A 26,344-nucleotide genomic window follows, 5' to 3' on the forward strand; every position below is an offset into this window, starting at 1 on the left:
GTAAATACTTTATATTTCCATTCGCAGCATATATTTTCGTTAATTACTTTGCACTTAATAAAATAGAGGACCCCAAGCCTCCCTCCAGTCAGAATAATCCCCATTAATATCAAATTAAATATGACTAATTTCAAAGCGAAAGGTCAATTAATTTTAACTGCAGAGAGAATCATGAAGAGAGCAAATGACAGTAACTAAATTAAACGATGATTTATGGGAAATTGTGTTGGCCTATGAATTGTCGCATATGATCTATTATGAGAGTATTCCACAATTTATCATTAAATTAATGACAGAAAACTCAATTTATTGTGGCCTAATTATGTTAAAACAAACAAACAAACAAAAACTTTGATTAATATAACAATACAGTTTAAACGTGACCCCGAAAACGGTAGGGTAAATGTTGGCAGCAAAGGCAATATTAGTAATCCCTTTAATTAAAATTACATGCGTGTTCGCTGTTTTAGACTGTTTTCAATTAGGCCAAGCGCTTGAAGCCGTAACAAAATTAGACTTGTCAGCGTCCGTTTGAATATGACTAACCCTTTACATACTGGCGAATGTTTTAAGAATGGCCACAGGCTGCGGAGAAAGGGGGAGGAGGTTACTGGCTTGGTCATCTTGCAGCTTGGGTGGATTTGCGATGTGATCAGTCCAGTTTCACTTGTTATGTCACAAGTCTAGACGCAGGGCAAGGATCGGCGACTGCTTATCTGTCCTTGGCATCACCTGCAAACGATACATTGACTGAAGCCACAACAAACCCACCTCTTTGGTTCACAGGAGGAGGCGTGGAAGGGGAACCCCGGCTTGCAGAGTCACTCTGGTGTGTCCAGGGTTTATTTTCGTTCCAGACTGGGAATCGCCGCTGGACACAACGCGCCCAGTCTCGGCCTAGTTGGAGAGACGTTTCGGAATTCAGACCTCGACAATTTGTCTCCCAGGATGGGGGTTCTTGATAGCAGGAAATAAGTTAGCCTACCTGAAAACTGGACAAGCGCTCCAGGGCACTGATGGAAACCGAAGGCAGGGTTTCACTTAACAATGAAAGGATTCCCTTTTCCCACAGGCCTGTGTAAAGCCAAATAATCGCTGTCAGTGGCTGTCAATCATACTGATGGCTATGTAGATTGATATATAGGCTATAGCAAAGCAGAATTAGCAGATTATATAAATAACCAAAGAGACCGTTCATCATTTCAGAGTCTATTACTTAACAATAATCTCGCGCGCAAATTATTGGTTCTCTTCAAGGCTCACACTAAGTTCATTTTTTTCAATTCTAAAAAGCAAGGCGAATGTAAAAAAAAAACACAAATACATTTGTTCTGTGTGTGCCATGCATTTTCCATTAACACTGCAAGAACCCGTCCATCTTTATTTTTTACTAATCGTTTATTTTAATTGCAAATATGTATGAATAATGGTCGATTTGGGGGTATTTATGGAATGCCCAGTGAAGGAAACAATAAGAAAGATAAGAAAGGATTAAAACTTCAAGAAAAACAACTAAGGGCACGTAATTACTCAAGTTAGGTGGCCCGGGGTTACAGCTGAGAAGATCAATATCATGAACCACGCACCTGTCTAATTTACATTATAGGCTATTTGGCTATTTGGCTGTTGTCAAACTCGTGAAGGAATGCATTCATTCTTCCATTCGTACAAATGCAGCCATTCACTATCAGTAGTGATATACTGTATATTTATTTTCATTCACTACACTAGCCTAACTGCAGGCAAAAAAGCGAACTAACAGAAATATGCGCATTTGTTATGTCACATATTTTAGTTCCGCTACAGAAAGGGTGTCAAACAAAGCAGGAAATTATAAACGACAACGTATCCATTTTTCTTACATGTTTCCATTAATGTACAGCAAATAAACATGTATTGATACAAATACATTATTATTATTATTATTATTATTATTGGTAGTAGTAGTAGTAGTAGTATTAATAGTAGCCTAGTAGTAGTAGTAGTAGAGAATTTTGCTCATTTAAAATATTTAGCCTATCACTATGAAATTTTACTTCAAACAGTTCTGACATGTCAGTAGTCATTACTCGTTTCAATTACGTCCATTACTTAATCCAGTCGAATACAATTGAAACCAAAGTACAAGCAAGCAAAGTACAAGTACAAGTTACATACGACCGAGTCTGTATAATTGTAACAGAGGGGCGGAATAATTGTAACAGTAAATGAAAACGCCCTATAATGCCAGTATGGAGGTTTTTTTTACACATACTAATGCTAATCAGGGAATTATTTCCAATGGTAACGTGAAACGTCACATCCTAAGATTAGGAAACATGGTGCTTTATTTATGAAAAAGACTGCAAAATACTGACGGACAAACAACTTTGTAATTTACCGTTGCGGTAACGTCCAAATCGATGAGGAAAGCTACTTTTTTTTCTTTCTTGACACCCAGGTAAGCTTTTACAAAGCAAATAGCCTACCGTACAAACCAATCTGGTGAGTGCTTATTATAATTGCCTGTGACCAAGTGACTGCTTCTTTTCCATTAATCACTTGGAGCATCCACAAGATGATGCTATGGCTATGTCAACGCAGCCAGCAAATTACCGGAACACATTAAACATTGCACACTGAACTAACTTCAGAAGTCTTGTCGTTGACGAGTGCAATTAATTTCTTTAGCAAATATTGAACAACGTTCAACATGCTTGGTCTCCCCAAGAGGACAATACGTGTAGATGGTTTTCAAAACCATCTAGCGTCTCAAATCTCCAAATCTGAATCCCTCTCTGTGACCTCCCTGGACACTAGCCCTCACGTTTTCTCTTTAGATGGCATTCTGTAAACATATAACGGAAAAAGCAAATTGTTTGTGAAAGCAACTCAGAGGTGGCATAACCGTAACAGCTGTTACATTTATACAGACGGGGTCGTCGTGTTCTTTGGTCACATAGCAAACTATTCCTGTTAAAATGCACTCAGAAAGGCAAACAAACTTTTCAAGCACATATGACTGCTTAAAATATATATGATTTGATTTATTGTAAATACAAACGCTTCCGTTGAAATTACTTCCGGAACATATTTTTACTCACCTCGCTCAAAAACAGTGTTTTAGAAATATTATCGAATTGCTCCGTTATTTTGGCACGCGGTAGAGGACTGAATTGCGTGTGTACACACCTGAAATGGGTAGGCCTACTGCAGCAGCAATGTAGGCTACAAAAAGTTATTGACCGTGTTACATTATGATGCGTTACCTTTATAGCGACTAATAAATACACTCTATTTCGAACTGGAAATAGTTTTATGCTTTTTCGTCTAGCCAAAAAAGAGCCAAACAACGAATACAGAAAAATATGATATTAAGTTTCGAATTTCGTTGACTAATATAGCCTATTGAATGTGAAAATCATAATTCCTAATGTCGCGAAAGTGTAGCTGTCATCAGTAAAACGCTCACATCGGGACTGATTAATAAAACTGTACTTATTCCGGTTTGGCGCAAATGAGGTGAGAAATGTCCTTAGCTGAACACAATAGCAATTTCAATTGTTCATTCTGACACCATTAGTGTTTTTTAAATAATCGCATTAAACCGCTTTTCTGCATATTAGGCTATGGGCTATTTGAATATGCAGCCTATTTAATTTAATTTAATTTTATTTTATTTTTATCAAAACTGTAGTCGGTCTATAAAATAAACGCCCGGAACTTTCCAATATTTGTTTCCAAAACAAAAACAGTCATCCTCACAGCAAACCTTAAGTCAAAGTATACATTCAAAAATCGTGTCGTATTTTCTAGAGACAAACATGCAGGCTGTAGCCTGTAGGCTACTGTTATTGTATTTATTTTGTACCATAATCATTCAGCAATAGAAAGTCAACATTTTAACAAGGGTTATGAAAGACACATAAAGAAAGCAGAAAGGGATAGGCCTACACAAATGAAAAAGTTTCTAACATTAGTCTTAAAAAATTAATTAAAATCATTTAAACCGCGCGTTTAGAATAGTAATTAAAAACAATGAAGTTGTAAAAATGTGGCCATTCAGTAGGCTAACCCTTCTCCCGAGACCCGTTTACCACATAGAAATGATTTTCTTCTCAAAATAAACGATTCAATGTAGGCTATTCATCGTTATTGAAAAAAATAGTTTAGCCAACAATTTGTGCATTTTGCAGTGGAATTTACTTTCAATGCAATTTTATTTGTATAGCGCTTCTTACAGAGATACTGTCAAAAAAAAAACACTTTACAGAGGACACAAAACGATTTTTATGTAGCCTAGCCTATTGCGTGGCTCATGACAATCACAACATTTCTGAACCCGTTTTAATTTAAGGCAGTATTCAAACGAATTAATTTTGGTGCGGCAATGTCACGTCCATATTTACACTTCATTAGGTCTCGCCCATAGAATATAAATCTAATTGAACATCGCCCATTTTACGGTAATTTGTAATCACCTAGGGCCGGAAACGCTTAGGACATCCATTTTTTAAATTCAGATAACATTCCTTCCTATAGAACAACTCGCATTAAAGTGAAAACATGCGATTAGCTTATTTGAATGTCGCAATAATCTATACATATTTACTATGCACTAATTAAATAACAAGCGGATTGAGGTTTCCCAGGATTTGACTAATATCAGATAATGTCAAACTTATCTGTTTTTTCATCCATATCAATTTGGAGTATCTCTGCTTGTCGTTAAGGAGAACAAAAATAAACAATGCTAATCCACGCCTCTAAAGAGTACCGTAGCGCGACCTGCCCCGCGAGGCAGAATGAAAATAGAATAATGGAGTACTGCCCACAAGAGGCACTTCGGAATTTCACTATTAAAATAATAAAAGGCTTAACCCACAATAAATGCATTTCCTGTGCTGACCTCACGGGTCCTGTTCTGACCTCAAACTTCCCATAGGCTACAAATTATTTTGAGTGCTAGGAGTCTACTTTAATCCGAACAGAACAACATGTGTATAACAGTTAAATTATACAATGCTTGCTTGAAATTAGTCGAAAACTGAGGAACAAACTATCTTAAAAAATGGATCTGCTAAATGCGTGGGTGATAATGTAGTCTAAACCGCGCAGGTCATGAGAAATGTCTTAGTTCCTGATTTTCAGTTTGTTCACACGTTCATGGAAAGAGCAGTACAGTGACTGAGGTGCATGCTTTGGGGGGTCCTGGAGGTGAAGACTGAGCAAAAACAGTGCATTTGTCTCGTGAAGCCCAGAGGATCCTGATGTTTTTGGACTCCTTAAGACACTTCTGGAGTTGCCATGGTTTCCAGCCTCCAAAATCTTAAACACAATGAGAAGAGGCTATGATCTTTAATGCCTCCTCCTGTCTGTAGTTCTTTTGTTGAATACTTAAATTTAATTGCTTTCTTTTTCCGTGTTGAAGAAAATCTCTACATTCTCTAAATATATTATCTTCCCATCCAACTGAATTAAAAAGGAAAACAACCGTGAGCGGTAATAAATAATTTTATTACATGTGTTACATAGGTAAATTATTAAATAAATTATAGGTTTTCTTACAGTGCTTCACAAAACAGGCCTGAAACGAGGCATTTTCGAAAGGAAAAAAAGAGGAAAATATACAGCATATATACGTCAGACAAAACTCAAGATGGCTCGTACTTGCGGAAAAATAATACATGTACAGGACAGACGCACACAGGTCGTAGATATGACAAACAGTACAAAAACAACGTTAGAAAAAAGAGAAGAAAAAAAACCGTAAACTAGGCAACGCCTCCAGGCTTTTCACAACGGCCCTGGTTAACAAAACAAACATATAAACAAGAACCATTACGCATTCATTAAGTTGCTCGTCATTCTGGCTGATTTAAGAGTGCTTTTCTAATTTCCTTTGAGTCTTTCAAATTGCATTCTTTTATCAGCATCTTCAAAGCCCTTTATCCATACACTCAATAATCACAAATAACTTCAATCAGCCTGATCAACAATGGGGAAAATGTATTGTATGTCTGATACATTCCTTACCAAACGGCTAGGGGAATGCCATTAACAAAAAAACAAAAACAAAAACCAAAAAACTACAGTTGTAATAAACAAAATTGGGCCACCAAACCCAACTTTTGCCTTAGCGACGCAGGCAGAACGTGAAGAGTCATTCGTACTGTTGTGTTTCGCAGTGAGCTTGTGTATTTGCTCTCGCTATAATACAGTTGTGAGAAAGGTGAGGCAGCTGCAGCCGGATCAATCGGCCTGCTTCTTGAGGAAAAACTGCAGGGCTGCGTCCCACTGCTCTCTGGGGAAACGGTTTGACAGCTCGAGGTAGTCCAGAGACAGCGGGACTTTTTCTGCAGGAGAGAAAACCAAACGAGAAAGACAGGGAGGGATAAGACAAAAAAAGAACCAACAGAATACAGTGGAGATGGACTGAAATGCCCACATCGTTTCTCAGGACGGTGCACTGCCACGATTGGACGAAGGGCCGGTAGTTGAGCGGGGAATTCCCGCCTCGTGGCACAGCGACTCCTCTGGTCAACTGCGCCCCTGCCGTTTACCGGCTGTGTCAGATGCACAGTCCCCCAGCACAGTCAGAGCACAGCTCGGCTGCGGAACAGCAGAACTGAATGGAAGCAACGACTGGTTGAACGTGCAGGACGCGGTGGATACAGACCTATCATTACCAGGGACATTCCAAACTGGGGAAAACAGAAAAACCGGTTGACGATAAAAGAAAGGAAGTCGGCCTCATTTTAACATCCTCATTGCCAATCGTTTTCATGCCACTTGAACTGAACCTTGTGAAACGCAGGGAAGTAAAAGAAAGGGAGTTTTGAGAGTTAGACTCATGGAGAAACACTGCTGGAGCTCATGCTTACCTGCTTGTGAGGACGTCTTGCTTTCTGTCTGGCTGGAACTTTGAGCAAAGTCCTACAGGATAAAAAAGGGGAAAAGAATAAAGTAAAATTACTTCTCGTGGCATAATCACTGCACTGGGAAAGGATGAACATTTGTGCAGATCAAAATGCTATCTGTTAGCATTCTGCTAGGCCCATTCAGTTAAATAGAAGGAGCTCTGCATTGTGTACGCGTTTTGATTCCCCGTACAACCAGCTGAAATGCCCTCCGTTAACCAAATTCGCCAAATTTGCCTAGACGGAGAAACAGCACACCATTCACCGTCTCCATCAGGTGCTCTAATTACATGATCGCATCCCACTGAGGTTGCCAACTGTGTTCAACAAATTGTCAGGGAACACAACTGGCATCCGATGTGGAGCGACTTTTCCCTTCCCTTTTTGAAACCATCTTACTTCTGGCTCTTCCAAACAGAGTTGCGCACAGTACCTCCACATAAGACTTTACTACCGAGTATGTTTGCCGCGCTTGCGGTCCCCATGTCAAATTCGACCTATGGCTTGTTTCGGATGTTCCTTTTAAACACTTCAAAACCGGCACACTGCAACAGATTTACCTTTGTTTGGTAAAGGCAACAATTTAATCACAGCTAATCTAAAATTACACAGATTAAAGATAGGCCTGCGTCAATAGCCCTTAAGGCGCGGTGGAGAGGTTGGGTTTAATTGATATGCAGGCTGCTGTCACATGAAACCGACACAAAGAGCACTCCTTATTCAAGACTGAGCACGGGCCAAACCAGCTTCGTTAAACCGCGGTTGGAGAGAAACAATTTTCACTCCTCTGCTAACTTTTTTTTGCTTAGATGTTATTTTAGAGAGAAAGACGCCCGGCGACGATGTCTTGTTCTGACGGAAGGCGCACGATGCCAACAGAAAGGCCTTTTGTTTCCCGACTCGGTCTCCGATAAATGATCGGGCAAAGAGAAACAGCAGAAAACCATACGTCTTCCCACTGTTTGAAGGAAACGACAACCGTCCCTCCATTTTATAGTTAAACTAATCTCAAGATAAATACTAGGTAGCAGGGCAGGCGAGAGGGGAGACAGTCAGGGAAGATGAAGGAGGAAACCTGTTTACTGGAGGCTCAAGCAGTGGCAGGTAAATTTAGTAGAAATGTCCGAGACAGCCATCCATAATGCCCACCCTTCCAACCCGGGGAAGCGGGAGTGAACACAAAATGATAAAAAAAATTTTAAAATCCTGAGCAGAAGATATTCTCGCGGCACGGCCGCACCTCCTTCCCTTCTGCATTTACTGATACAGATACAAAGTGGAAATCTGTCTTCACTCCCTAAAGACCTGGACATGAAGATTTCACTCAGCCTTTGGACAGGTGTAGCAGGGTTATTGAGGGGCAGAATGAGGAGCGGTAGGTTCAGGTTTGTGAACTGCACTTGTTTGAAGGTGCACAGTAGACATATCATACAATAATATATGTAGGTGGATCATACCTGTGTACATACTGTACGTGGACTGTATTTAAAAATAGACTTTACCTGTTTGATGGTGGACCATACCTGTATAAATGTAGATCATATATATGTAAAGGTGAAGGGTACCTGTGATGGCAAACCATACCTGTATAAAGATGGACCATACCTGTGAAGGTAAACTGTACTTGTATGAAGGAGATCCAAAGGTATATAGGCTACCTACCTGCACACCGTAGTGGTGAGGGTGGATGGCAATTACATGAAGGTGCTTCATACTACTGTGTAGGCAAATCTTACATGTATGAAGGTTGATCATACCTTTATGAAGCTGCACTGTATTTTTGTGTAGGTAAACCGTACCTGTGTGAAGGTGTACTGTATCTGCGTGCAGGTGGACTATAGCTGTGTGAAGGTGCACTGTCTCTGCATGCAGGTGGACTGTATCTGTATGAAGGTGCAATGTATCTGCATGCAGGTGCACTGTACCAGCACGCAGGTGGACCATACCTGTCGGAAGGTGCACTGTATCTGCCTACAGGTAAACCGTATCTGTATGAAGGTGTACTGTACCTGCACGCAGGAGGACCGTACCTGTATGAAGGTGCACTCTATCTGCATGCAGGCGGACCGTACCTGTATGAAGGTGCACTGTACCAGCACGCAGGTGGACCATACCTGTCGGAAGGTGCACTGTATCTGCCTACAGGTAAACCGTATCTGTATGAAGGTGTACTGCACCTGCACGCAGGAGGACCGCACCTGTATGAAGGTGCACTGTATCTGCACGCAGGCGGACCGTACCTGTATGAAGGTGCACTGTATCTGCACGCAGGCGGACCGTACCTGTGTGAAGGTGCACTGTATCTGCATGCAGGCGGACCGTAACTGTATGAAGGTGCACTGTATCTGCACGCAGGCGGACCGTACCTGTAGGAAGGTGTACTGTATCTGCATGCAGGCGGACCGTACCTGTATGAAGGTGTACTGTATCTGCATGCAGGCGGACCGTACCTGTATGAAGGTGCACTGTATCTGCACGCAGGCGGACCGTACCTGTATGAAGGTGCACTGTATCTGTGTGCAGGCGGACCGTACCTGTAGGAAGGTGCACTGTATCTGCGTGCAGGCAGACCGTACCTGTATGAAGGTGCACTGTATCTGTGTGCAGGCGGACCGTACCTGTATGAAGGTGCACTGTATCTGCACGCAGGAGGACCGTACCTGTATGAAGGTGCACTGTATCTGCATGCAGGCGGACCGTACCTGTATGAAGGTGTACTGTACCTGCACGCAGGCGGACCGTACCTGTATGAAGGTGCACTGTATCTGCATGCAGGCAGACCGTACCTGTATGAAGGTGCACTGTATCTGTGTGCAGGCGGACCGTACCTGTATGAAGGTGCACTGTATCTGCACGCAGGTAAACCGTACCTGTATGAAGGTGCACTGTATCTGCATGCAGGCAGACCGTACCTGTATGAAGGTGCACTGTACCTGCACGCAGGCAAACCGTACCTGTATGAAGGTGCACTGTATCTGCACGCAGGTAAACCGTACCTGTATGAAGGTGCACTGTATCTGCATGCAGGCAGACCGTACCTGTATGAAGGTGTACTGTACCTGCACGCAGGAGGACCGTACCTGTATGAAGGTGCACTGTATCTGCACGCAGGCGGACCGTACCTGTATGAAGGTGCACTGTATCTGCATGCAGGCGGACCGTACCTGTATGAAGGTGCACTGTATCTGCACGCAGGTAAACCGTACCTGTATGAAGGTGCACTGTATCTGCACGCAGGCGGACCGTAACTGTATGAAGGTGCACTGTATCTGCACGCAGGAGGACCGTACCTGTATGAAGGTGCACTGTATCTGCACACAGGCGGACCGTACCTGTATGAAGGTGCACTGTATCTGCATGCAGGCAGACCGTACCTGTATGAAGGTGTACTGTACCTGCACGCAGGAGGACCGTACCTGTATGAAGGTGCACTGTATCTGCACGCAGGCGGACCGTACCTGTATGAAGGTGCACTGTATCTGCATGCAGGCGGACCATACCTGTATGAAGGTGCACTGTATCTGCATGCAGGTGTACTATACCTGTATGAAGGTGCACTGTATCTGCATGCAGGCGGACCGTACCTGTATGAAGGTGCACTGTATCTGCACGCAGGCGGACCGTACCTGTGTGAAGGTGCACTGTATCTGCATGCAGGCGGACCGTACCTGTATGAAGGTGCACTGTATCTGCACGCAGGGGGACCGTACCTGTGTGAAGGTGCACTGTATCTGCATGCAGGCAGACCGTACCTGTATGAAGGTGGCCAGCAGCACGCAGCTCATCTCCTGCTGCAGGATGACCTTGTTCTGGGGGTTGCTGTGGCAGGCGCAGATGAGCGTGGGGAAGAGCACGCGGATGAGCCGCGGGTGGCTGAAGTACTGGAACGGCAGCTGACACAGTTTCTGCAGCACGCTGGGCTGGCGGCCAGACTGCACCATCACCTGGAACACACAGCGAGCGCGCTCAGCCGGCTCCCCATGAATCACACCGCCCCCGCGCTCCCGCCCCGCGTAAAACCGCACCGCAAAAACAACACACAGACACGCCGCTCCAGAGGAGAAACAGAGGTCACAACCGCCCACCTGACAATTACACGCCATAAAACGCAATTACTGCTCAACTGTGCTTTTTTAACCCCCCTTTTAAGTTCCCCGTAACTACAGGCTGGAGCTCCTATTAGCAAATTGTGAAATTCAATAAAAGGAATGGTGGTGAGCGCCCGGAAAGAGTGAGGCTGACAGGAGCGGTGTTGGGATCAGAGGTTCACGATGTCTCAGTAAAGCCCTCATCCTCAGCTGCTCGTGCTCCACTGACACGGTCAGGCTGATTTTACACACAGGTTAACGCTCTTTGATTCCTTTATTTCCTCATTTTATCAAACCGTCCACGCCAACACACATCACTCAATTACCTCTGAAAAGGAAAACAATAGCAGAAATAACTAAGACAAAAGTAACTGAAGTAAAAAAAAAAATTCAAACTAAAAATGTTTACACTGTATATCTGACAGTATCCAATTAAGGCAGCACAGCCATTTGGAAATAAAAAATAGGAGGAGAGAAAGAGTGAGAGAGAGTGTGAGTGAGAGAGAGGAAGAGTGAGAAAGAGCGAGGGGGAGAGAGAAAGAGTGAGAGAGAGTGAGGAAGAGTGAGAGAGAGTGAGAGTGAGACAGAGAGGAAGAGTGAGAGGGCTGGTGGCTGGGTGCTGCTTGGATTGTCTGACGGTCACTCTATGAGATGAGGCAATACTGTTAATGGAATCCTCACACAGACGACCCCCTCCCCCACCCCACCCCCCCTCCACCTGCCCAGGCCTTTCAACCGTGCCATCATATCCAGCTACCCAATATTAAAATCAGATCACTCCCGGCCTAGTCTGATTAAAGGGGAGAGGCAGAAGTGGGGGGGGGGGGGGCAGAGACAGGATGACTGACGTTTGCCCCGCCGTTGGCTTTTCCTCTCTCTCATCGGAGCCCGGGGCAGGTCAGGGCCGGCCTGGGAGGGGCCGGGAAAGTCCCCGGGGGGTCAGGACAGTAAATCGTAGCGAGGAGAAAAACACACACACACACACACACACAGACACACAGACACACACACACACGCCTTTCACAGGTACTGAGCTCAGGCCTCCAAACCAGAACCAGAACGGCAGGGAGAGGCTCAGCGACCACAATGACATAAATTACCCAGGATTTACAAGATTTTAAAAACACTTTTAACAATACTCTTCCAGGGCATTCTCTGTTTAATAATGCACTTTAGGGTTTTAAGAGCACGATAAACAAACCTATAATTCATGGGCTTTTTTTCCCTTCTTTCTTTGTATGGTTTCAAGGTGAGGCCTCTCTGGCCCGGAGTTCTACAGCAGCGTTCAAAGGCATCTCAGACGACGCCGTATCAAATTAAGGCTGCTTTTTAAGATGTTTACCACCGATCAGTCTCTGTTTCTCTTCCTCTTCTCGACTCACTTCTTCCTCCTCTTCGGGGGGGTGGGGGGGGGAACGCACGCACCGGCCGATCCCCCTGCCATCAAGCCCATTATTTACGCCCGTTTGCAGTGAGCACGCTAAGCTTAACCGCAACATTCAAAGAACATACATTCCAAAAAAAAAAAAAAAAAACATGAAAAATCACACTTCTCACTAATCTCAATTAATGATGTATTCATGGGGGAAGTGTACTGGGTCCACCAGCTCACCAAATTCCTTGTCTCAAAGAATTAATCCCGGGATCTAGTTGTTCTCAAAAAAAAGGAAAAGGTTGAGGTCAGTTGTTTGTTGCTTACAGCACTGAGGCAGAGGAGGATTAAGATGTGCTTAAGGAGGAAGATTTCAATTGGTGTAATGTCTCCAGGGCATTCTGGATCAATCTGGGCGAGGCTGGCATGGGCATTTCATAAATTCGCGAAATAGGACTCTAAAGAAAATTCATCTTCCAGCCGAACGTCAAACATTCTAATCCGTAATAAGGTGAAATATGGCCCCCCTGTGTGGAGGGGGTCTGGGGTGGGGGGTTCTGGGAAAAGGTTCGATAAAGGTAAGCACTCAGAAGTAGCGAGGCTTAGGACGGCGGATGTGTGCGTTGTGCGTGGGGGGGGGGGTGGTTTCGTCCCACAATCACACGGCAATCCCATAATTCTCCACCTTTCAAAAACTTCCAAACATCGTCCGTCCTCAAGTGCGCTCGGCCAGGGGGCCGTAAAACAAGGAGGTCTGGCAGCTAGGGGGGAAGAAACGCCGCCTTCAAACGCTACGGGTCACAGGGAAAGAACTCTTCTGCGCTCGGCCCTTCCGAGCGGGGATGAGCAGCGCTCAGAGCCTCGCCTCGTAAACAGGGGTATCTGCTCGGGCCCTGGGGTAATAAAGCCAGCGGCGGGGCCGTCTGAGCCCGCGAATCAGGCCGCGCCCGCGCGACCGAGCTCCCGCGTCCTGTCCGTCTCGCGCGGCTGCTGGTCCCGGCCCGCCCCCGCGCGTAAACTCAGCGATGTGAGACGCAAACTGGGCCAGGTGAAACCCCGTTAAAAACGGGGCCGGCCGACGGCCTTCGGCGGGACGGCTGACTTCTGCTGACCGCGACGCTAACGCAAGGGGATGAAAAGGCTCGAGACATAAATCTGTGTATCTGTGTGTGTGTGTGTGTGTGTGTGTGTGAGATTGTGAATGTGTGTGTGTGTGCTCACGGGTGTGTGTGTGTGTGTGTGTGTGTGTGTGAGTGAATGTGTGTGTGCGTGCTCACACACACGGGTGTGTGCGTGTGTGTGTGTGTGTGTGAGTGAGTGTGTGTGCGTGCTCACAGGAGTGTGTGTGTGTGTGTGTGTGTGTGTGCACATGTCAGTGTGCGCCGTGAGTACAAATGACTATCAAGTAGAAATAGCCTATGTAAAATAACTATAACATACTTTATAATCATAATTGAAAAAGGCAATGAAGAGCAGAGAGCAGCAAGCCCATTGTGTGAAACAGAAGACGTTGCATTCCTTTACTCATTTTAAAAACAGATGCCCTTATCCAGGCTAATTTACAGCTTTAGAGATATGGGATTTGAACCTATGACCTGCTGAACAGAGTGCAAGTTTCTGTGAGACCTTAGGGGTTTAGGCTTGGACTTGGACATGCACCGATACGGCAGACCTGTGTCCACAAGCTGAACTCCCCCACCAGCCCCAGGTCAGGAGGAAGAGCAACAAAAAATAAATCAACCTTTACGAAGAAAATAAAATAAATAAATAAAACAAATCTTCAAACAGTTACGAGCCCTGTTCCAGTTACCCCGCGCGTCTAGACGCCCTCCGCGCCCCTGCTCACGGGACGTGGGCGCGTCGCCCTTCAAACGGAGCCACAAATTTTAGAGCCCGTCCCCGGGCTGGAAATACAAAACAGATCCAGCCTCTCTCTTCTCTAAACATTTGTATTACCATAAAGTAGGACCGGTCGAGTTACTGATAAGAGAGGGGAAACCACATCAGAGGCCGACCCGGGGACGACGAGGGCCCTCACTGCCGAAAGGGCTCATCTTAACAGCCTGTGCCACCCACGGGAAAGGTCACCGGATTCCCCCCCACCCCCACCCCCCTGGCTCCTAACCCCGCCCTCGGCAGACAACCCGACGGCAGCTTGCACAATCGCCCAAACATTTCGCTGGAACAGAAAAGGGGGATAATTTGAAAAAGGCTTCCTTGACAAAGGGCGAAGGAGTAAATCAGCCGGCTCAAAAGGACGCGAGCGCGGCGCCTGCCAGCCCGCCGCGGACCTGCTGATTTACCGAGGGGCCTCGGGCCATCGCCGTCTCCGATCCGATCGCAGATAATCTGTCGGGAATATTCCGGAAAGCCGCCATTACCCCGCGCCAAAAAATGCTAACCGAGCTATTATCCCCTTCCGTACTGAATGCCTTACGGGCGGCAAACAGAGGGCATTTAAAGCACCCGTTCCCCCCAAACCCAGGGCCCGCCAATCAGCGAGCCAATAAATCAGACACGGGAGAGCGCCTGCAGTCGCCCGCATACCCTTGCCGCCCCCCCCCCCCCCCCCCCCCCACCCACCCGCTGCTCGACAGCCACGGCGGCTCCTCAAACGCCATTGTTCGCGCGCTGAAGAGACCCGCTTCCCGCCGCGGGGTAAGAGTAGCGAGGAGCTGAACCGGGCCGGCCCGCGCTCGGCAGGCGGCCGATGAGGGCTCCAGGATCCGGGCGGAGCGGGACTGCTAAAGGAGGCGCTCTCCGTCAGTTTGACAGGGTTTAGAAGCCCCGTCGCCGGGCTAGCGCTGCAGGGTGGACACGCCCTTTTAGAGACACGGAGGAGGCAGCTGAGATTAGTGTTAGGAAGGTGGTGTGAGGTGTGAGGTGCGAGGGGGTGGGTGGGGGGGTCCAGCGTGGCACCTGAGAGGCCATTCTGTGTCACACAGAGGCTGCCGTCTGTGTGTGTGTGCATATGTGCGTGTGTGTGTTTGTGAGTGTGTATCTATGCAAGTCTGCATGTGTGTTTTCACGTGTACGCGCTGTCTGTAACAGTTATAATAGTCCAAAGGATCAGGAGCAGGCTTGAAAAGGAGCCAGGCCTGTCATGAAGTGCTGCCGTTTCCACTGAGGAGCTATCAGAAGCGTGAGGCTTTCACTCAGCAGATCTCATTCAGTCAGGCTCAGTCAGCTGCCTTCCCTTAAAAACCCAGCAGAGCCAGGCGTCTGCGCGTTAAGAAACGTGATGACTGACTGATTTCAGCAGATTCATTAAAAAACAGAAGTAAATTTTTATAAAGCGGGGAAATTCACCAGCCGAAAATGACTCACTCATTAGCGAAAGTCTAGTAGCAATAATATTTAGTCTGAGAATTACTATTATTTCTCCTTATTTCATCCCCTGCACATCTAGACGGTGGATTACGACATGCAGGTGAACTGGGCCGTTTTTTCTGTTTTTGGGGAGGAACGGCGTGCGTAAGCGACCCTCTGCGAGGGGCTTTGTGCTGCGGGGGTGAATTATTCATACTCCGGGAGGCGGGAGCGCGGGGCGTAGATCATTCCGGATGGTGGCGGGGCTTCAAAGCCCCGGTCTGTTCTTTAATGCTCTGCGTTGTTTCTTGCGCACACACATAAACAGAGCGGGGCCGCCGGCCCTGGATCAGCGCCTGTGTCACGGGCCTGGCCCCGGGTCAGACATGCCTTCCTCCGCCACCGCTGCTTACATTAGCATGTGAAACGCTAAAGCTGTTCCGAATATCCCCCTCTAAACATTTATCCTCCTTAAAGCCCATACGGGAAGGGGACGGGGGGGGGGGGGCGGTGAAAAAATTGAATTCCAGAAACTCAACACTGCTCAGGATCGTGTTCTAGTGGGTAAAGGAAAATGTAAGATTAAAAATAAAAAAAACTTACTACAAAATGATTAATCATTAAAAATGAGTGACTTTTCAAAGTTGAATATGTTCTTATGACTTATTCAATTGTCACTAGTTGCATTTTTTATTCGCCATTGTATAAACAGCCATCACATTAACTGAAACGAAGAGCTCCAGAGTGCTGTTATTCAGTCTAAACACATGAGCGTTTTCCTCAACTTTAAATGATGAATTTAATAAATGTCACAATGTTCCCGACACCATACTGTTTTTTTTAAATAATAATGGCTGACTGCAGCATTAATGCAGGAAGTGAAAAGCGGAGCTCTTGCTCTGAAACGCACGCGGCCACAAACCAGACAGGATGGACGCGATGCTCCAAACAGCTCTCTTCACTCCGACAATCCAGCGGATTAAAGGACTTCTGCTTTGTGTACATTTTTGTCTTGGAGGACACGGCCGGTCGCGCGGGCGTTTCCGAGAAGGTCCAGAAACTCGCCCAAAAAACCTGCGTTTGGAACCTCCTCGCCTGCTTCTCAAGCCTCCCCTCGTCAACTCGCGCGCTGGCGAGAGACGACCCTTCAGGAAAAACGGGAAGCGCGCCATTTCTTATCTTCCGGCGTGTTCTCCGTCTGTTTCTCTCACCTGCCAGCCCGTCTGGGTCGTCTCTGCTGAGGGGAGCTCGGAGCTCGGACAGGGCCGGCTGAAGCAGCAGCGCCGCGGCTCGCTCTGAAGCTGAAGCTGAGGCACCAGTGTGAAGCTCAGCCGCAACGCGCTTTTTAAATTAGCAAAGTGGCGGCTGGGGACTGAATGAATATGCAGGAGCCGGCTCCCGGCTCCCAGCTCGGTCGTTCCAGCTAACTTTACCGCGCGAGAACAAAGCTGAATCATCTGTCCACCTCCGGCCTCCCCCTCCCTTCCTAATCCAATCATCAGCCCTCATTCAATTATCCAATATAATATGCAAATGAACCCCACAACGGCCAGCACATGCTAATTACACACATCAGAATAATTAAATTGGACAGCGGCAGCAGGGGGGGGGGGGGGTGAACCGAAAAAAAGGAACAGGTCCTTAAATTAAGACCGCGTTTAAAAAGAAAGAAATGAATTAGGATCTGTAATCCGCCCGTATGCCGCGGCGAGGCCAGCGAATCTCTGGAGGGCGTTTTCGCTCTCAGCGCAGATTTCCCTGGGCGCTCCGGCGCTGGCACCGCGGGGAGCGGCTTCCCTTAACTGAAGCACGGCCAACCGTGGCGCGCGGGGCGGCGGTGCCAAGGCCGCCATCGCAGAGCGCCCGCCGTTTAACCCTGCCAAGCCGTCTGAAATATTCACCAGGCGCTCCCGTCCTGGCTTTTGTTTAAGCGCTCGAAAGAAAAAGACACTGCCCAACGAGCAGCACAGCAGCACGGACATCCAGCACTCAGCTGGCAAAGGACAGTGTAACAATTAGACAAACGGATAAATCACTCACTGCTAGAACAGCCTTCTAAAAAGTGGGAGTATTTTTTTTAAATCAGTATTTGAATATATTCTCAAATATGTAATAAAAAAATATGAAAAAAATGTCATTTATAATGATCTCTAGACAGTAGGTACACTGACAGACTATACGACTGGTTCTCATCAACAAACATTCTTTAGTTCTCTGTTCATGATTGTATCAGGAAGTCTAAAATATGCCAGATATTGTCAGAGATAGGAAATACAGAAACGTAAACAAAATATTGCATAAAGAGGAAGAATGAGGCCCCCCAGGGGTCCCCGAATTCCAGTTTAGGGACCCTTGACCTACTAGATTGCAGGTTAAGACACTGCACCACGATTACATTTATAAAAGATCCATGCTGAATATATTAACGTGAAGATTTGTAAAAAGACAAACATTTTACCAAACCATTTAAAATGTGAAATGGCATTATATAATGACAGCACACAAACAATTCTGAATCATATGCCTATGCCATATAGAAAAACAGAGCACTGGTAATTTATAAATTAGTAAAAGTCTTTCGACTCTCTAGAATTCTACGTACCTCTGTTTTTAAGCTCACGGGCTGAAACATGTCTGTTTTAAAAGGCAGGGCACCGGATGCGGAGGGTGGCGGTTACCTGGTTGTCGGGGTGGTTGACGGTGAAGTACCCCACGCAGACGATGACCTCGTGCAACAGGTCCTCGCTGGGACGCTGGGAGCAGTACCACAGCAGGGAGCCCACGATGTGCCGGAAGGCCAGGGAGAGACCCTCCGCACCTAGGACCGACTGGACACCACAGAGACGGGTCAGTCCCGGGGCAGACGCCATCGCCACCGGCACAACCCAAACAACCCAAACAAACGTCTATACGGGCACCCACTGTTCACCTCTTCTGTGGGGTGATAACCGATTGTTTTGGCATCCAAGTAAAGAAAGACATAACAAAAGAAAATAACGAAACACCAGCTTAAATAAATCTTTAACAGTTCAGGATAAACCAGAGTGGCCAGTAGGGAGGGTTAAGCAGGGCACTGCTGGTGAACTGCATAGTCAGTACTGCAGACAAAGAGCTGCAGGGTCCACCATGACTGCCAGAAGAACCAACCCCCTCTATCCACTGCAAAAAAGCTTCTATCTGGGTTACATACAGACAGCATTTATTAACTGGGCAGCATGACAAAACATTATAGACCACAGGAACAGAAGATTTGGAGGTTCGGGGGGGTCTACCTAAGGATCCCAAATCCTGCTGTACATCCCATCTACATGTAGAGTTCTCTGATCTGTATGCGTCCAACCACCAAGTTCGGGACAAGGCCCTCCTCTAATAGGCCAGGCCCATTCTCATTTGTCAGTTTTGATGTCTCGAAAACACAACTCCTGGGGAACTGTTTGAAGATACAATTTGATCCGAGCCTAGAGTTTTGTGCCCATGTTACTGTTCGCAGTGACATTCCTGGTGAGGGAGGCAGGCCTCTGCAGCAGAGCTGAACGTACCAGCCCCATACGACATCACGCACCGCCTGTGCATTTGGGCCCACCTGAAGAACAGGCAGACTCCTCAGGAAAATACTCTCTGCAATGCCCCCCCCTCTCCGGCTTTTAAATGCGGTCTAATTTTGGTTTTGTTCCGCGGGCAGGACGTCTCGGCCCCTGGAGTAACGAGCGATGTTCGACGGCAAGCCAGGGAAGAAAGCGGAGCACGGTAATGCGAACCAGGAGGCCATTACAGAAAAAACACCCGTCATTTAGAACGTTCGTAAAAATTCCTGCACCAAACAACTTTGACCACCAGCTGTTTTGAATAGAGAGAGAGAGAGCGAGGAGAGAGAGAGAGAGAGAGAGAGAGAGAGCGAGAGACACAGAGACAGAGAGAGAGAGAGAGAGGGGTCCCGGTGCGATCAGTGCAGCACATTAAACAGTGAGTTATGCTGAGGAACGCTCCCTTGCGGGCTGCTTTGCCGGTCGCTGATTTAGGGCCGGTTGCCCTCCTCTTCCTCTCCGAGGCCCGCGACGGCGACCGCGGCTCCTCCGCTAATCGGACGCGTCCTCTCGCGCGGTGACCCCTCCCCGCTCCGCCTCACCGTAACGGATCACCGCGGGTCAGAGGGCGCGCGCGTTAGCGTAGCGGGGTCAGCTTTGTTCCCCGCAGGAAATGTCCTTTCCTAATGGCAGCTGTGGAGCTGCCCCCCCCCCCCCGACCACTTTGCGAAGGGGTCGTTTGAGTGTGGTGTTGTGGTTTCGGGGGGAGGGGGGGGACCCCTGTTAGTGAGACGGTCAGAGGTTGCCCACAGAACAGAGCGTTTTACGCTCCTCCCAGTAGGGAATGTCAGGCTGGAGGAAGTGCGCTACATAACACTGTGATGGCAGTACAGAAACCTGCGCCGACCTGCAGGATCCCTGCATGCCACGAGACCGTAGCTAACAGTCTCAGAGGCAAAGCAGCTCCTAACATTTAATACTATTTTACATTATTAAAATAACCCGAAAGCAGAATAACCTTGGGACAGTCTCTGTATGAAGTTTTACACAAACAAAACTGAAATGAATTGAATTCCCAGTTGGTGCACCGCCACCCCGCGTACAAGACATAAAGCCTGAATCGGTTCAGTAAAAATCCAGCGGTATAACCGGACAGTTTGTGAAGCTGAAAGCCGCGTACGCCCCCCCCCCAGCACAACGAGGAGCGTAAATAACCCGCGCGCCGCGCCGTACCTGGAAGGCCGTCAGGTCCAGCAGGGCGAAGCTGTTGAGGAAGCGCACGCCCTGCAGGGCCACCTGGATGACGGCGGGCGGGTAGCCCTCCTGGGGGCCGGCGGAGGCGGGCTCGGGGGCGGAGCCGTGCAGGAGGATGCAGTAGAGCGTGTGCAGCACGCCCACCAGGTCGGTGGACCGCAGGAGGGCCGTCAGCCCCGTGGGATCCTGCCGCTTGTTGTCGAAGACGCTGGGAGCTCTGGAGAGAGGCACACAATGGCGGCGTCAGGCGACGGTTTCCGTATTTTACGCCACAGAAAACGCAGCGAAACGTCCCTCTTTTCAGCTTGCAGGCCGTGACTTCTGAAGCAGAGCGTTAGTAGTGGGAGAGGGGGGGAAAATGCCAAGGGGTAAAATAGGCTGTCAGTCCAAAGGACTTCACAGCTGCCAAGCGAAAAAAGGGGAAGGGTCATTTTTCACTTCAAATCAGGGGGAGGGTGTGAAAACTCAATCACTACAAGGCATAAAACACGCCGGATCCTTTAAACATGACAGAGCTGTGTAATGAACACCGACTGAGCCGGCCTCCGCCCCTCCGGGCCCAGCGCAAGGTGCACTTTCCCAAGGTTTAGAAACAGTGTCCTCCCCCTCCCCCCGCCCCCGCCCCCTGCCCCCCATCAGTTCTAAAGCTGAAACGGGAGCAGGGCAGGACTAGCAAAGCGGGGCCGCGACTCGTCCTGACAGCCAGCAGCGCCGCGTCCACCGCAGAGCCAGCTCGCCGCTGGAGAGGCGCTCCGCGTCCCGGCGCGCTCCATTAGGGTCCCCATCCCGGGACTTAAAACAGCACAGCGGGGGCGGATCAGGAGAACGGGGGCCAGGGTACGGTTCTGACGGCAGGCAGGACCGCGATACGCTCACGGGCTGATGAAGCGAACCAGGGTCACGCAAAGAGCTCTGCCCGTACGACCAGGGAAAGCACAAAGGGCCAAAACCCCCACTGCAGTTTCACAGGTCGAGGTCAGAACAGCCGGAAGCTCGGCGCAAAGACCCTCGGCATTCTGGGAGAGAACATTAGCGCAGACCGGGTTCAACAAGCCAGGCCAGCTAAGATGCTTTTATTCCCTGATGTGCTGTGTAAAAAGTGGGAGATCTGAACAAACACAATTACTCTAGCTAATTACTGAATCGGTCTCTGTCTGGAGTAAGCTACTGAAACACTTGATACGGCAACTCAGGCTTTTTAAAGCTTTAGCAAACACCTTCATTGTAAAACTGAAAGGTCTCCTTCTACCACCGTGTCCAAGAGCCTATGGGCGAGGCCACGCGGAGGTATCCCTTTCACCGCCGGATGCCAGGAACAGGTAGGAAGGCGTGTGCCAAAAACCTCTCACAAGAGGAGGCTTTGATTGTGCGTGAGATTGTGCCAGTCATGCCGCCCGCCCCCCCAGAAAAGCGGCTCCGGGACGGGCCCGTCGTGAGGGGGTTTGGATGTCCCCCGGCCTCGGGCAGGGTAAATCACACCGGACGGAAAAGGCCCCCTCACCCCACACCGCCCCCTCCCCGAAATCAATGCGTTTCTCACACGGCGTTCTGGCGGCCCAAACGGGCCGGCTCCCATTAAGACCCCCGGAGGCGACGGGGGGGCAGACGATGCCGCACGGTTGGAGACGTGGCTGGAGATGAGCGCGTTTTGGTACGAGGGTCCATGTGGGGGCCTCCGGCAGTTTGGCACAGCCTTTCGACGAGAACCAGGCAGGAGTATCATGGGATGCCCGCTGTACACGGCGTGGAGGCAAACAAAGCCTGGAGCCTTCTACTCTACCCTTTCTCTTATTTTCTAACAGAGGCGGACGAAAGGTCCGTGCTGTTGTGCTGCCTCACAAGCCCTTCTTACAGAGTGGAGTCCCTCAGGTCTGGCTGCCCTGGGCCTGCAGAGAATGGCCGTCCGCCATTAACTCAATAAGGGCACCTGCCAGTACAGCTCTGTAAGTCTCATCTGCTCTACTGCCACTAAAAAAGACTCAGCCAATCTGAGGCCTAACAACACCCTTTCATTTCATTTTCCCCATCGTGCTCACAGGCTCGATGGGGAGGGAGAAGAGTCTTTCCCCTGCATTCTTTCCCAACAGGAAAGCAAAGCTGTGACTGCCCAACTCCAATTCTTCAGACTTCTGTTTGCATAATAAGTTTCTCTGGGTGAAAGCATCTGCTAATACCAGTGATATGATATAATGTAATTTACAGTAACTGTTAATCACGCTCCTGGCTGTACTCTCCGCCATGACAACTACATCATCGCAAAAAGCAGGGTGTCCAAAGGACACAGAACTCAGTAAGACAGGTTATGAGGGTCATTCACAGAGTGACAACTGAGCAAAAACACCAAATTCCAAAATAAGGAGAGTGGACTCATCCGCTCCACGCTCACAGTCCAGCGGTGTTCACCGAGAGGTGTGCCCAGCCCTCCCCCAACTTAAACAGAGTCTGCAATATTCTGCAGGCATTTTAAATGTCAAAGATAATAAGATTTAAATGACCTCACTCTCCACAAGTTTATTTAAATCAAAGATAATAAGATTTAAATAGTCTCACTCTTCACAAGGACGCCAATCAGTCGTGCGCCCCCGTGTCCAGAACTCAAATGCCAGGCAGGGGAAACGGCATCACGTCTAAACCAGGTTATGATTTGTGGCAGAGTTATGACACTTTTCTTGACCTGCAGACAGAGCCCTGTGGTGCCCGTCTTCAGTTCTGGCCCCTGGTACAGTTGGGAGAGGGAAATTCTTTGGCAGGACAGAGGAACCGGAAAAGCCTGGCGACACGCTAACGCCCAACTTCCCTAAAAGCGGGGGACAGAACGGGCGGGTGCCCCTGGCCCTGCCGCCCTGACCTCGGGAGGGAGGGAGGGGGGAGAGCGAGCTGCAGACAGCGCTGCGTTTTCTCACAGACACTCAGTGACGCGCGTGTGGCGGCGCAGGGCGTCAGACAGCTGGCCGTCGCCACAGCGCGCAGCAGGTGGAGGGGGAGGGGCCCCGGGCCGCAGCCAGCCATGCCACATACCTTTCTTTTCTCCGGAAAAACATAAACGCAGCGGTAGGTAGGCAAAGGTAGGATGGCAGATGTACATGAACTTTGAGTCTATGGCGACTGGCTCAGGGAAATGACTGTGTGATTTGACTGAATGTGATTGGTTGAGTACGCAGCTAGGGGCAGGGGTGGAGGCTGGGGCGGAGCTAGCGGATGCCACTCACCTGCCCGTCACGGCGAAATACAGCCTGCACATGCTGTGCAGCAGGGCGGTGGCCTGCTGGAGGAAGGCGGCCATCTTGGGGCTCTCGTCCACCGGGCCTTGGACCGACAGGAAGCAGCTGTACAGCTTGTCAATCAAACCCATGTTCACCACGTAGCTGTCGGACAGAGACAGGGAAGAGGAGCTTCAGGGAGAATTCGTAGCATCTTCAAGGAAACATAAAACAGATTCATCGAACAGACATCTCAGTTGCAATTTTTGAAAGATTCTGAACCCCCATGCTTAACGGTTCTGCAGGAAATGGTGCATTTGGGAAGACATGATCTGAACAGTTGGAAAGGTTTCAGGGACAAAAACCAGACTGTAAACACAACTGACATAAAGACAAAAAAGACGTCTGTGGACTATGAGAGCCAGAAAGGTCATCCAGGTCACCTCCACTACACCTGCACCCATTCAGAGACAGCATCGGAGCCCACCACCGTGACATCTCCTAACATGGTTAATCTGTTCAAGACTGACAGGTCCGTCCCCGCCCACTTGGTAACAAATCACCCGTAATTGGCCCATTAGGCTGTCTGCTGTGTCTCCCGGGGCAAGGCCGGCACCGAGCCTGCGTATCCCGCTCTTTCACCTGCGTAGGTGGCCCCGCCCTCAGGTGGCCCCGCCCCACAGGCCCCCGCGGGGCCCACGGAGCCGCCGCAGAGGTGTCTGGGGCCGCCGGACCTCCCAGAGCCCTAAACCCGCCGCCGCCGACTCCGACTCTGACCGCGCGCCCTCCCCGCCTCCAAATCCTGACCCCCTCCCCTCCCTCCTCCACGCCCCCGCCCCTCCCCCTCCCTCCCTTTTTGTTGCGCCTGTCACTCTGAGGAAGCTCTGGTAATTACCCTTCCTCTCCCCCACTCCGCGTCTCAATAGGTGACCTGTCACTTGAACCAAAGCCGCCCTTGTTATGACTTCATCCTCTTCTGCGGCCAGCGGGAGCTGAAAGGGCCTTTCAGCACCGCGCTGTTCTTACGCGCTCTCAGGCACAGCGTCCGTCTGAATGGCGGCTGTAAGTGCTCCAGCGCCCTTTGCCCGTCGGACCCTCCCGTACCGCACGCGCACCCCAACACACCGCCACCGCGAGAACTCCTTAACGCACTCACTGTTAACGAGGTAAGGAAGATCAGGTGACTCACAGGACCGAGAATAAAGTACTTATAAAAATGATTTTCTAAGCTCTGATCTGACTTAAAAAAACAAACAGAAAAAGCTCTTAATGGCTGTTAAAGGGGCAGTTCACTCAAAAATAAAATAAAGCAATATTTCCACTTACCTGGAGCACTATTTATCTCTTCTGAGTTTTTGCTACTTCACTAGATATCCACTGCATCTCACCCTGATATAGTGGAAATCAATGGGGCGTCGAAGAGACTTCTTGTGAGTATTTCGTAAGTAAATTATTTCCAGGTCGAGCACCACAAACACTGGCCCTGTTGAGGTCCGCTGTATCAGGGTGAAGGCAGAGGGCATCCAGAAAACATTAAATCCCAGAAAAACTATCTGGATGGACAGACAGTGCTCCTGGTAAGTGGAATTATATCTTTATTTTATTTTTGGGTGACCTGCCCCTTTAAAGCAGAAGGCAGAGGCAGCTACATTCAAGCAGAAACGATGCCGTAGATGAACTTATTTCACAAGCGAGCCGCCGCCCCCGCGGTCTGCTTCCCAGAACACGCGGCGTATGAGCGGAGCCTGCGCTGCCCGCGGGGATCAGCGCTGCACGGAGGACACGACCCCCCCCCCCCCCCCCTCCGGTTCCGCCGCGCTCCGCAGAGTCGCGGCCCCGGGTCGGCGGCGGGTTCGAGCGGGACGGCCGCAGCTGCTCCGGCCCCATGACTCACGCGGGACGTCCGCTGGGAGAGAATCGGTCCTAGCGGGTGGCCTGCCTTTTCTCACGTAGGAGCAGCGCGTCGAAAACCCCCCGGCTCCCGCTCCCACCCCCCCGCCCCACGGCCCCCCGCTGGCTGCGCCTCAAAGGCCGACGGGGCGGGGGCGTCCCGCTGCCGGCTCCCCCGGGCCGGATTTTTTGGCTGCTAGTCTGTTTGACCCGAGCGGGCCAGAGCCCGTCTCTGCCTTCTCCACCGCGCGCGAGGGTTAGGCCCCGCCCACCCGCGGCCCTGACACGCTACAGCCCGGCGAGCGCGTCTGCGTCCGCTGCGCCGCCGCGCTCGCGCCCGACAGGAAGAGCTCACGCAGGACGGCCTGACCCGCGCCGGCAGGGGAGGGGGAGCAGAGGAGTTCTGACAACTCATCCCGCACCGCGGGGGGAAGAACACACGGTCTGGACACTTCCCAAACGCAATGTTTCAAGAGATTCCGTTGCAACATTTATATTTGGCCTCCTGGTCTCCCCGTCCTGTACAGAGGGAGCGTCGGCCCAAACAGATGGTAACAGATACTGCCAGTGACACAGCTGCAAATCTTACTGAAGCGCATACTGCTAGAGAATAAGAAGAAAAACAAATATTTTAATGGGGATAATTTTAGCAAGGAAAAAATACATCAACTTATCAAAGAAGCAACTAACAGAGCGAGGGAGAGAGAGAACAGAGGCAAACAGGCCTGGGAGGAAACCACAGGGTGAAGTATGAGGAGGAGGAGTGATGGAGAAAAGAGGTGGAATGAGGGAGGGACGGGTGGAGTAG

General features: G+C 49.1%; 1 protein-coding gene across 5 annotated transcripts in view; it reads right to left on the minus strand.

Annotated features, from left to right (window-relative positions):
- Positions 1–5,475: 5,475 nt before the first annotated feature.
- Positions 5,476–26,344, minus strand: part of scaper (S-phase cyclin A-associated protein in the ER) — a 104,030-nt gene continuing 83,161 nt past the window's right edge. For all 5 annotated transcript variants that reach the window (XM_035395717.1, XM_035395712.1, XM_035395714.1 and 2 more), the window contains 6 exons: positions 23,656–23,811; positions 20,426–20,663; positions 18,347–18,496; positions 10,652–10,843; positions 6,864–6,915; positions 5,476–6,335 (listed from right to left, as the gene is read on the minus strand). In XM_035395717.1, coding sequence (XP_035251608.1) covers positions 6,232–6,335; positions 6,864–6,915; positions 10,652–10,843; positions 18,347–18,496; positions 20,426–20,663; positions 23,656–23,811 — 892 coding nt within the window. In that variant the 3' untranslated portion in view covers positions 5,476–6,231. The remainder of the gene's footprint in view (positions 6,336–6,863; positions 6,916–10,651; positions 10,844–18,346; positions 18,497–20,425; positions 20,664–23,655; positions 23,812–26,344) is intronic.

The sequence above is a fragment of the Anguilla anguilla genome, chromosome 16, assembly GCF_013347855.1.
Source record: "Anguilla anguilla isolate fAngAng1 chromosome 16, fAngAng1.pri, whole genome shotgun sequence".
Lineage (NCBI taxonomy): Eukaryota > Metazoa > Chordata > Actinopteri > Anguilliformes > Anguillidae > Anguilla > Anguilla anguilla.